The sequence below is a fragment of the Hirsutella rhossiliensis genome (genome assembly GCF_020360975.1).
Source record: "Hirsutella rhossiliensis strain HR02 chromosome Unknown scaffold00009, whole genome shotgun sequence".
NCBI classification, from domain to species: Eukaryota; Fungi; Ascomycota; class Sordariomycetes; order Hypocreales; family Ophiocordycipitaceae; genus Hirsutella; species Hirsutella rhossiliensis.
The window spans coordinates 1320448-1332155 of record NW_025408675.1 but is presented as its reverse complement, the minus strand read 5'-3'; the positions used below and the strand labels follow the sequence as shown (position 1 = coordinate 1332155).

General features: G+C 44.2%; 3 protein-coding genes across 3 annotated transcripts; all 3 read left to right on the top strand.

Moving 5' to 3' along the window:
• Window positions 1–234: 234 nt before the first annotated feature.
• On the top strand, window positions 235–447 carry HRG_08106 (uncharacterized protein; the record flags this gene model as incomplete). The annotated part of the gene is made up of 1 exon (XM_044866577.1): window positions 235–447. The coding sequence occupies one exon, from the start codon at window positions 235–237 to the stop codon at window positions 445–447; it is 213 nt and encodes a 70-aa protein (XP_044718466.1).
• An 805-nt stretch (window positions 448–1252) lies between these two features.
• On the top strand, window positions 1253–2312 carry HRG_08105 (SET domain-containing protein; the record flags this gene model as incomplete). Its single annotated transcript, XM_044866576.1, has 2 exons — window positions 1253–1714; window positions 1770–2312. 2 exons carry the CDS (start codon window positions 1253–1255, stop codon window positions 2310–2312), a joined length of 1005 nt encoding a protein of 334 aa, XP_044718465.1.
• Window positions 2313–8380: 6068 nt separating this feature from the next.
• On the top strand, window positions 8381–10909 carry HRG_08104 (centromere DNA-binding protein complex CBF3 subunit; the record flags this gene model as incomplete). Its single annotated transcript, XM_044866575.1, has 8 exons — window positions 8381–8515; window positions 8595–8789; window positions 8881–9372; window positions 9479–9855; window positions 10020–10143; window positions 10219–10334; window positions 10593–10785; window positions 10838–10909. The coding sequence occupies 8 exons, from the start codon at window positions 8381–8383 to the stop codon at window positions 10907–10909; spliced, it is 1704 nt and encodes a 567-aa protein (XP_044718464.1).
• Between the last annotated feature and the right edge of the window lie 799 nt (window positions 10910–11708).

Genomic DNA, 11708 nt, shown 5'->3' with positions numbered 1-11708 from the left:
CAGAACATGTCTGAAGCCACATAACTGGTATCAAAATACATTCCAGCTTGGGTCCGTCATTATGACATGGCCGGCAGCAAAAAGTCGATGCCCTTGGCCCAAGATGATGAGCACCTCGCGACTATAAATCTCGGCTCCGGGCCCTCTCTCTTCTGCCTCTCAATCACCCAAACCCATCATAATCCTTTCAATCGTCTTTGTACCATCTTCATCGAGTCCTCCTAACTTCACACGATGAAGGCCTTTGCCGCCATTCTCGCGGCTTGCCTCGCCAGCGGCGCCCTTGCCGCGTCCGAGGGGGGAGCAGCAGCGTCAAGGATGCAGGCAGCCGACGGCAGTTTGGGCGCACTCAACGATGCCCAGGACGGCATGATGCATAGCAAGGGTAACGTTCGTCGCGCCGAGATGAGAGGCAAGAAGAAGAAGAGAAAGAAGCGCCGTGTCTGAGGGATGTGCGGGGACAACAATCGAGCCACGACCAACGCCTTCGCATTATGCCGACCAAGACGGTGCGCGAGCATCACTCACTCGCCTGGAATCTCGGTGCCGCAGTGCTATGCGTGGGGGAGGGCGAGGGAGGGGGGAATGATGGGCACCTTGGTAGATGACTGTGGATAGGGACCGAAGTAATAGGCTGCAACGAATGAAACACCCCATTCCGACAATGTCTCACAGGGGGCAGGTTGACGAGGTCGGGGCCGTCTCTTCGCTCCCTGCCACTAGGCCGTGAGTCTCGACTTGTCAGGCCTATAGGCAGTACAACCTCCCTGACGTGCCCTCGTGTGCCCGAGATGATACACGTCCATCATTGTTGACTGATTGACTCCTGTCTGTGGCGCATTCCGACTGTATATCCACATTCTGTCTTACATGTAAGTCGTGAGCAATCAAAACGTGAAACACGGGACATGGCCGATTGTCTTATATGCCTCCCTTGGCCGTGTGTGTACATGCTTCGTGCATTGTTCAGGAGCTGTGGCCTCATATATTGTCCCGCTGCGTGTGAAGTCGATTGAAGGAAACAATGTCGACTCTCTTTGCCTTTTGCACACTGATAGGCGTCGCCTGCGCGAGCGGCCAACGCATCGAGGCGGGATACGTTTGCGCTTGGTCTCCTTTCCGTCACTTGGACCGTCTGCAAACAAGCCTTGAATGGTGCAACAGCTTGGCCCAAGATGTCCCTAGACACCTTGGCCCCTCAGCGTCGCTCCCATGGACATCTCAGGGCGATTGTCTGACACTCAAAGGTACGATGGGATCCGTCTGCGTCTACTCATCTCACGCCTTTGCCCACGGGCGAGGCATCTCGGTTGTCACGACACCCGATGGCGCCCAATCTCTTCGCCAACTGCCGGCCTTCGCCCAAGAGGGTGCCGAGTTTACGACGCACATGCCGCCGCCCTTTGAGGAAAAGATGCTTCCCGGTCGAGGACGCGGTCTAGTTGCGAATAAGACGCTGCACCGCGGTGACCGCATCTTCGCACTCACGCCCATCCTGATTCTGGACGAGGTCGCGCACAATAATCTAAGCGACAAGGACTGGATCGAGATACAGAGCGTGGCGGTTGATAGGCTGCCTCCCGTAGCCAAGGACATGATGCTGCAGCTCCACGGCGAGTTTGCGACAGATGCTATAAGTGGCCGCGTCGACACAAACTCCTTTGAGGTCGATATTGGCGACTCGGCGCATTACATTATCGTGCCCGAAATAGCTGTAAGCGTAAAGTACCATCAGTCTGAGAGCGAGCCAGGGGCTGACGTTGAAGCAGCGCCTCAACCACGACTGCCGCCCAAACGCCGACTATTTCTTCGACCCTCAAACCCTCACCCACCACGTGCACGCCGCCACAACAATCACGCCCGGCACCGAAATCACCATAACCTACATCGACCTTCTCACGCCGCGACAGGAGCGACTTGCCCAGCTCGAGCTGTCATGGGGCTTCAACTGCACCTGCGGTTCCTGCAGCATGCACGCGAGCTTGTCCCAAGAGTCCGACGCTCGACTTTCTCAGATGGCAAACCTGACGAGTCGCCTCGAAGAAACGCCGACGGCCTCTTCGCAAATGGCGCAGGCCCTGATCAGCATGTACGAGCAGGAACGCCTCGACGGGTTCCTGGCCGGTCCGTATCGCTTTGCGGCCCTGTCGTTTTGCGCCGAGGGACAGCGCTGGAGGGCCATTCAATACGCGCGACTCGCAATCGAAAGGGGCATGCTAGATTATGAATTCCGAGATGCCCATGTTGGGCTGATGAGGCAGTTGGCCGAGGTCCCGGAGAAGCAGCCTTGTTGGCCGAAGCAACCAACATAGCACAGGTTGTGCCCTAGAGCTAGAGGCAGCAATCCCCCCTCCGGAAATACGGCTTGAGAGGGCCTGCTACTTTTATAGCCTTCGAACACTCCTATTCCAGCGAGACCACCCTATTAGAGAGGCGTACAGCCTAGCTAGTCGAGATAAGCTAGTAGATAGCGGATCCGACTAAGGGTGGTTTTCTATATAAGTATTGCTATTTATACAATGGCATATTGCTGTTTGCACACTCGACCTATTTTTAAGATACGCACTAAAGCTAGCCCGCCCCGCCTATTTATACCGCGCGCGCCTAGTAAGTACCCATACCGCCTAAATGCCCGCACCCGCGCCTGCGCCCGCCCGTATATATATATAACCTGTATATATATATAACCCGTATATATAACCTATATATATAACCTATATATATATACTAAATTTAAAGCTATTACTAGCGCTGCGATAGACCCCCTTCTCTCCCTCCTTAATACGTTAGATAATGCCTACGATGCCCGCGATGCTTACTAAGAACGTAAAGATATGATCCCGCCCCTACCGCCTTCCTTAGGCTTTAAAACCTACGACGAGGTATATAACTTCGTTTAAGGCTCCCTTCGTAAGAACGGCGCCGCGGTTATTAAGCGGTTAAGTATATATAAGCGAGATATTAATAGGGTCTCTATTATAATATAACTCCTCTTTATATATAATCGTAGCTTATAGCGAGCTTCTTTAAGTACTAGGCTATATAAATCTTCTACTTAAAAGCTTAACTGCCCCTTCTACCTCGTTATAATAGCGTTATATAACGAGGAAGCTTAAAAGTAGGATTTTCGTATTACTAAGGATCGCTATAACTATAGGCCTTCCTTTAATCCCTCTATATATAATATTTATTGCTAGTAGACTAATATATAGTAAGCTCTTAAGTAGAACCTCTCTTAATATAAAGTACTACTAGCTTAAGAGATATTAACTATCTTATATAAAGCTAAACCTTTAATAGCGTTTATTTATATTAAAGATATCTATAACGACCGCTAAAAGATCTATTTTAAAGCTCTTAGCGGTATAATAGTAATATAAGTGTTTTTATAGTATCTTTAAGTAAGCGATCTTCCTTATTACGTTAAATTCGACCTATAAAATAAAAATAAGATTTATAGTATATTATAGACCTATCTATAGTATTAAAAGATATAGAAACGTTTCTCTAAGGCTCTTAGCCTCGATAATATATATAAAACTAACCGCTTTAGTCTCTTCCTTTTCTAGGTTACTAGAGTTACTAACTAAAAGTTCTTAGCTAACTTCGCCTTTATCCTTATTAACTTAGAGAAAGAAGAGGGATATTAGTAGCTATATAAGTCCCTTAACGCTCTTTATATATAGGTTAGGGTATATAATAGGTTGGCCCTATAAGGGCTAAAGTAGTAGTTATATTACTATTTATTACTATAGGGCAGCTATTTAATTAGACTACTACGTTATAATAGTAGTAGAGGGTAAAAGAAGATAAATTAACTAAGCTGCTTAGCTAGTTAATTAACCACGCCTATTAATAGTCGGATATATAGGCGCAGCCTAAGCGTATAGCGTAGCCTAGCCCGTAATAGGGTATAAGAGCCCTCTATAGTTATTATAGATAAAGATACTACCCTTAAAAACGCCCTCCTTTATATTTTCCCTTTAACGTAATAATAACTCTATATATTCTACGTTAATAGTAATATTTAGGCTCTAATTTAGTCCTACTAAAAAGACCTAGTAGATCTTAATAGCCCTAAAAACTCTATTAATATAGAGGTCCCTTAGGAAGTAAAAGCTATCCTTACTTAAGAGGCTATTAAATAAGGAGCCGCTAACGCCGCCGCCACTACTATATTTAGTCTAGATAATATAAAAGTCGAATTTAGCTATAAAGGAATATTCCTAGCTTAAAAGCGCGTTATTTACTTAAAAACTAAAGCGGATTTCTATAAGGTATAGTAGTAGCTCGATAAGACCTTTAGTTAATACTAAGGGTATATTATAATATATATTTTAAACGAATATATACTATAGTATAAGTAGTAGGCAAGCTACTTTATTAGCTAATATTATAACTTTAGATAGTAGGTAAATAGCTTAGTTAAGACCGCCTATAAGGATATAAAGTCTTATTTAGTTATAGGCACCTCTAACCTCTTATATCTTTATAATACCCTTATATAGATAATTAAGAATAAAGTAATAATATATATATAAACGGCTGCCTAGTAAGAGATATAATAAAGGTATTAGTTCCTAAGGTAGACTTAGCTTAAGGATCTTAGTATAAAAATTACCTACGAAGTAATTAACCTACTTACTATATAATATAGGCTTACCCTCGCCGCGATACCTTTACTAATATAGGAGCTATAGCTATTACGGCCTTATAGTAAGCGATTTATATACTAACTTAGGCTACCTTATATATATATAATCCTTTAACGCCTTTAAGCTAGGTTAACGCTTAAAAAGTATAATATTCTCTCGCGATAGTAGCTTAAGAAGTCGTTAGTAAAGACCCCCCCCCTTTTTAGGTAAATTTAATACTAATTACTACTATTAAGACCTTAAGGAGCTATTACTATAAATCCGCGACCTTAACGTTATTACTATTATACGCGGCCGGCCTTATAATAATAAGCTACCTATACTAAGCTCCCTTATAGCGAGGGTATTATAGATAGTATTATAGATAGTATTATAGACGGTATTATAGTTATAGCTAGCTATAAGGGCATCCTAGCTACCTAATTCGAGTTAGGCTAGCTTAAGGCGGCTTAACGTAAGCGTTCGAAGGCGCCGGGGGCGCGATAAGATTAATAAACTTAGCTATTCTTAAGGTATATAAGCAAAAGCGAATTTTTAGGGAATTAAGGAATCATATAAGACTACGTAATAGAGGGGAAGAAGGAGTATAAGGTAGGATTTTCAACGGAATTTATTAGTAGTATATTAGTATATAGAAGAGGTATTAAAGTTAATAATTCTATCTTTATCTACTAGTAGATATACTACTTTATATAGACAATTATAGCTAAATAGAAGAACCTTTTAGGACTGGATTTAGGCTACTATATAGCCCTAAGACTAAGGAATTTAGTGGTGCCTTAAGTGTAGCTAGAAGTGTCTTAGTTCTACTAATATTCGTGTTTAAAGGAGGTTGGTCGTGCCGGTATTCTTAAGAGGTCTTAGCTAGTATTCTAAACTAGCTCTATTCCTTCGATTCCCGATTATACGATAACCGGCAACCCGTTTAATGTATAATAATATATAAAATAATAAGCGATTCTTACTTTATAGGATAGGATTTTATCTATAATTAATATACTACTTATTAGCTTATATAATCGGGAGAGTATATTATAGCTGCTTTATTTATAGTAGGAACACCGTTCCTTATAGTCTCCCTTAAAGAGTAGATTTATATACTCTTTACTAATTTATTTATAGTAGTATATATATAGGGTAAAAACCGAATTTAGGAAAACTATTCTTATACCTTAATAGGATATATAAAAACCTATTCTTTCTTAGGAAAATAAATCTTTAGGTATATACTAATAGAAAAACCTATAGTAGGAAAAATCTATAGTTATAATAATTATTTATAGGATAGCCTTATAAAAGGTAAAACCTATTATTGCTAGGAAAGTCTTAATAGATAAAAAACCTAGTAAATATTTATCTAGGAAACCTAATAAAAGGAAAAACCTAGTAGGGGAAAGATATAGAAAGTATAAGAAATATCTAAAAACTACTTTTAATTACTTAGGAGCTTATATTAAAAATAGACCGTCTTTAAATTTAAAGAGTAATCTAGGTCTTAATTCCTTTATAAAAATATTAGCTATATTATCTTTTAATTTAATATAAAAAACTCTAATTTCCCCTTTTCTTATATTAGTTCTAGTATAGTAATAGGCTAATCTTATATACTTAGACCTTTTATAAAATTCCGGATTTTCTACTTATTTAATAGTAGTAGTATTATCCGTTAAAATAAGAGGTATAGTATTAGGAATCTTAATAGATAGATCCTTAGTAATATATTTAAAAGGTATATTTAAATAAATAACTTCTTTTTTTACCTCCTTAAGGCTAATATACTTTGCTTTATAGGTAGATAGGGTAACGGCTTTCTACTTAAAGTAAGCCTAGCTTATTATATTATTATATATATAAAAATAGTAACCGGAAAAGGATTTTCCGTCCGTTAAATCCGACGCCTAGCTAAAGTTATTAAAACCCTTTATATATAGATAGCTAAAAGGGATATTATAATTATATTTAATCTTTAGGCTAGGAAATTTATTTAAATATTTCTAAATTATATTTAAAGCCTTAAAATATATTTAGTTAGGCTTATCCGAGAATCTAGTATAGGAAATTATAGAATATAAGATATCTAGCCTAGTAAGTAAGGCTAAGTATAATAGAGATCCTATTTCTTTCTAAAATTATAATATATCTTCCTTAAAAGGTAATTCCTTTACTTTTATAAGCTTAATACTTACTATAGCGGGTAAATTCGAAGTTCCTAAACCTTCTTTATTAAATTCCTTTAATTTATTTAAGGTATAATTTTCTTAGGATATATATAGCTCTTTATTTTCTCGGTTTATTATAATATTTAGACCTAAGAAGTCTTCTATATCTCCTAAGATAGTAAAATCTAGGAATTTAGATAATTCTTTAAATAATCTTTCTTTTATTATAGATTTAGAGGGCCCTACTATAAGAAAGTTATTAATATAAATTACTAAGGCTATATTATAGTCCTTATTTATAAATACTCCTTTATCTATTAAAAGAGGAAGAAATCCGAGTTTATTAAGTATAATTTTTAAATAATTATACTAGAGCTTAGGACTTTATTTTCAGCTATATAATGCTTTCTTTAGCTTTGCTTTAATTTAACTAGTTTTATATAGGTCTAGGAATTTAGTTAGTTTAATTCCTTTAGCTCTATAAGCTAATCTATATTTTAAATAATATTCTTTAAGAGCGTATTCTTCGTAGCCTATAGGAAGATTAATATATACTTTGCTATCTATATCGGTATATATAAAGGCATTTATTATATCTATTTATAAAGCTTTAAATTCGTAGATAATAGCTAAAATAAGTAGAATTCTAATAGATTTAGGTCTAGCTATAGTCGAGAAGGTATCTAGGAAATCTAAGCTATAGATCTACTTAAATCCTTATATTACGAAACGGGTTTTTTATTTTATTATATTATTTTAACTATCCTTCTTAATAGTATAGACGTAGTAGCCTCCTATAGTATCCCTATCCCTAAGGAGGTAGGAAAACTCCTAAGTTTTATATTTAATTAGCTAGATAATTTCCTTAATTATAGCTTCTTTCTAAAATGCTATTTTAGGGCTATTTATTGCCTATTTCTAGGTCTTTAGAATTTTTAGATCCTAATTTTCTATACTAGCTAGAATTAACTCTATAAAATTATAGTTTAGAAATAAATTAACGTTAAGGTATTTAATATAGTTAGAATCGAACCCTTCTAGCTTCTTAGGTAGTTCTACTACTATTTTACTAGTAGTAGGAATAGAATCGTTATTTAAAGACTCTTCTTCTATAGAGGGTAAGGGACTTTTATCTCTAGGTTCTTTAGTAGCTTCCTCTATAGGGATATAGCTTTCTAGCTTATCTTTATTTAGAATAAAATTAAATTTTAAGGTATTATTACTACTAAAGATTTCTAGATTTTTTATAAATTTATTTTCTAGTATAGTAATATCTCTAGAGATAGTAATCTTTCTCTTAGAGAAATCCTAGATTTTAAAAAAAAATTCTAAATAGCCTACTATTATTCCCTTAAAAGCTCTATTATCTAGCTTATCGGTGGTGCCCGCAATTGCGTCGTAATTCACTTAGGCCACGTGACCACTTATCGCCCGCAAAACGCCGCCCGTGAAATCGTGTGCAGGACGCCTGATAAGTGCATTTGATAAGTTCCCACCCGACTTATCGGGTTTCCGGCCAACCCAGCCCAGACATTCGCCCGTAGGAAGGTTGCCCGATCGACCGAGATGGCCGCGGACGACTCGTACACGGCAGCTGACGAGCGCGCCCGTGCCGCCCGGAGGGCGGGCATCCAGGCGAAGAAGGACGAACAGCCGGCGAACACGACGCGGAGTTACGCGGCGAAGCAGCGGGAGTGGAAGGCGCGTCCCCCGGCCGGTCCTCCACTTCGATCCCTGTCACGTACGGCCCCCTAGGCGGCTAACAGACAAATGCGTATAGGCCTGGTGCCATACGCCTCGGGCTGCAGCAGACGGCTCGCTCTATAGCTGGCCCGACGGCGAGCTCGTAACGCCGGACAAGCTGGCGGCGTGGCTCAAAGAGGATATCCTGTTACGACGCGTTGTGCCGCCGCAGAAGAAGAAGCCGCGCGCGCGGGGTAAGATTAGGGGCAACGGCAACGGCGAGGCCGTACAGGTACGGCAACAGCGCGAACAGGAGCAGCTCGAGGCCGCGGCCATGGCAGAGGCCGAAAGCCTGGCCGAAGCTTTGAGGTCCCCTGGCCGAGGCCGCCGAGCTGCTCGCTGACGACCGCGAGGGCTACGTGCCACCCACAGGCCTCGCGACGGCTGCAGTAGACCTTACCGAAGGGTCTTTGCTTACGAGGGGCACTATCGACGCCTATATCGCGGCCGTTATCGAGCTATGGAGGCTCCAGGTGGCTCACGGCAACGCGAATACGGAGAATCCCCGGGGCGCCGCCGTACGAGGATTCCTTGAGCAACGGGGCCGGCAGCGGGGGAAGCACGACCGCGCCTCCTTTAAAGACCGCGGAAGCGACGGGATCCAGGCCGGCTACCTCCCCGATGAATGGCTTCGGATCCAGGATCTCCTTCTCACTGGCGCCGCGTATACGCCGCAAAACCTCCGTACGCGAGTCGACCTCCTCTTCGGCCACTACTACCTCTTACGGGGGGAGAACCGGCGCAAGATGGAGCTTGCAGACCTATCCCTACTCGACTATCCGCCTTCGGAGGGCCCGACCCCCTGTGGTTGCCTGGTAAGCCTTTACGGGACGGCAAGCTAAATAAGACGGCGAGGAAGGAGTTTATGGGCGCGCTCCGGCACAAGGACCCCTTATTCTGTACGCAAGGGCCCTAGCACAGCTCTTCTTTTGGCGCTGGCACGTCGCCGGCGAACCGCCCCGTCCTTCCGGCGCCGTCAGGACTGGTATCGGATCAAGGTCCTCGTCGGGCGGGACCGCGAGCAGGAGCTCGTACCCGACGCAGCTACAAGAGACCTGGCGTATCTTCGGCGCTGCCGGCCTTATCGCGTCGAAGAAGACGCACCTCCCGCGCAGGGTGGGCGCCCAGGACGCGGAGACCCATGGCACGTCGCTCGCCCAGATCTCGCAGGCCGGCCGCTGGAACCAGAGCGTGCTCTGCCAGGCATATCTTACGCACCTACCGCGGCAGTTCATGCGTATCGTCGCCGGCTTCTCGGCCTCCCCGGGGACTACTCGCGCGTGCGGCTCACGAACCCCGTACGTCTTACAAAAGCAGCTGTGGCCGTGGATCGAGGAGTGGGAACCCCGCTTTGAGGCGCGGGCGCGCCGGCAATGCTGGGCAGAAGGCGGTCTCGACGACGACGACCCAGCCGCTGACGGCTTCCAAGCTTATGCGGCGCCTGCGTATAGTACTTCTGCAGGACCTGGCCGTCCTACAGCTCCGCTACCCGTCGCTACCGTTCTTCGCCTACGCCCTTTGGCGGGCCCGAGTGGGACGAGTTCGCCGTCGCCGTGCGGTCCACCGCGGTAGGGGCTATGGAGCCGGTAAGCCTGCTCGTACGACGCGCGCTGCCGGAACTAAGCGGCGTCATAGAGAGCACGCGGGAGGCCCTGTTACAGAATAGTCAGCGGCTCGCCATCCGGCTTGAGGCCCGGCTGGACGGGATTCAGGGCGGCCTCGATGCCCTCCTCCAAGGCAAGGTCCCTATCACCTTTACCGGCTACTTCGGAGCCGGGTCAGCAGAGGCGCTGGCCCCAGCCCCGGCCCCGGCCCCGTCAACAGTACCTACCTTGAATCTCAATACAGCTCCGGCCCCGGCCCCGGCCCCCGCCCCAGAGCCTCTGGTACCAGGCATGCCTATCGTCACAGCCCTGGCAAGGGTCTTTACGGTGGGGACGTCTGGAAGGAATGGGGTGAAGGGTTTGCAGGTCAGAAGGCCGTACGGGAGCTGGAAGAGACGTGGGAAGCCGCTGGCGCCGGGGAACGGGGTCAGAGTGCAGTTCTGTCGCCGGAAGGTGATCTGGGACGAGCTGTTGGCCCGTATGGCGTCCGGCAAATGCAAGGAGGCGGCCGTTGCAGAGCTAGAGCTGTTACGCGCCGGCCGAAGCTTGAACCGACTCGTCGACGAGCTCAAACAGCGCCGACGGCGGGGCCAGGATCGGGGCCAGGGCCAGGGCCAGATACGGGTACAGGTAGGGACCCCCGTGCCCGATGACCCAGGTCCAGGCCCGGGACCAGGTCCAACTCGAGGTCAGGGCCGTCGGGGCGGAGGACCCGGCTGGGAAAGCGGACCGCCCCTCGTCGACGTAAGCCAGCCGCCTCGTAGAGTCTTTATACATATTTATATCCATGTAACTAGACATATTTTTGAGGATCAAAGGGCCGTAGGATCGGTGCATTACTATCTCGCAGTTCCTGTAGCCGAGCCTAGCCCCCCCATTACCCATTCGCGGCGCTGCAACGCAAATATCTCGACGGACAGTAGCCTATACGGAGTGCTCCTCGACCAAACGCGCCGCCGGAGTGGAGTAGTCCCAGGCCCCGGAATGGCCTCGATTGGGCTGCTGGCCGTGGAGATATTCGCGTGCGCGGCGCCGGGCACTTATCAGATGGTAGATATGTAATCGCATACGATTTCCCGAAATTACTCCGCAAATCGACCCCACGATAAGTCCTGCTTATCTTTAAGGTCTTTATTCTTATAATATATAAGGCTTTTAAAGGTCTTAATTTTATTTAAGGTCTTAAAGGGTAGTATTATATTATCCCTCTTTTCTATAAGACTTTTAAATCCTATCGTAGAATACGGTAATTTATTATATAAATAGGTAGCTATTAAAATAGCCTCTCCCTATAAGTATTTAGGAATCCTAGTAGTAAATAAAAGAGCTCGTACTTTTTTTAATATTATACGATTTATTCTTTCTATTCTATTATTAGATTTAGGCGTCCTAGGAGGACTAGAATTAAAGGTAATTCCTTCTTTTTTATAGTAGAGCTTTATTTTATATATAAATTCTTTAGTATTATTAGAAAATGCTTCTTTAATCCTAGTATTTTTAGGGTTATTTTCTACCTTATTTTTAAATTCTAGGAACCTATCTAAAGC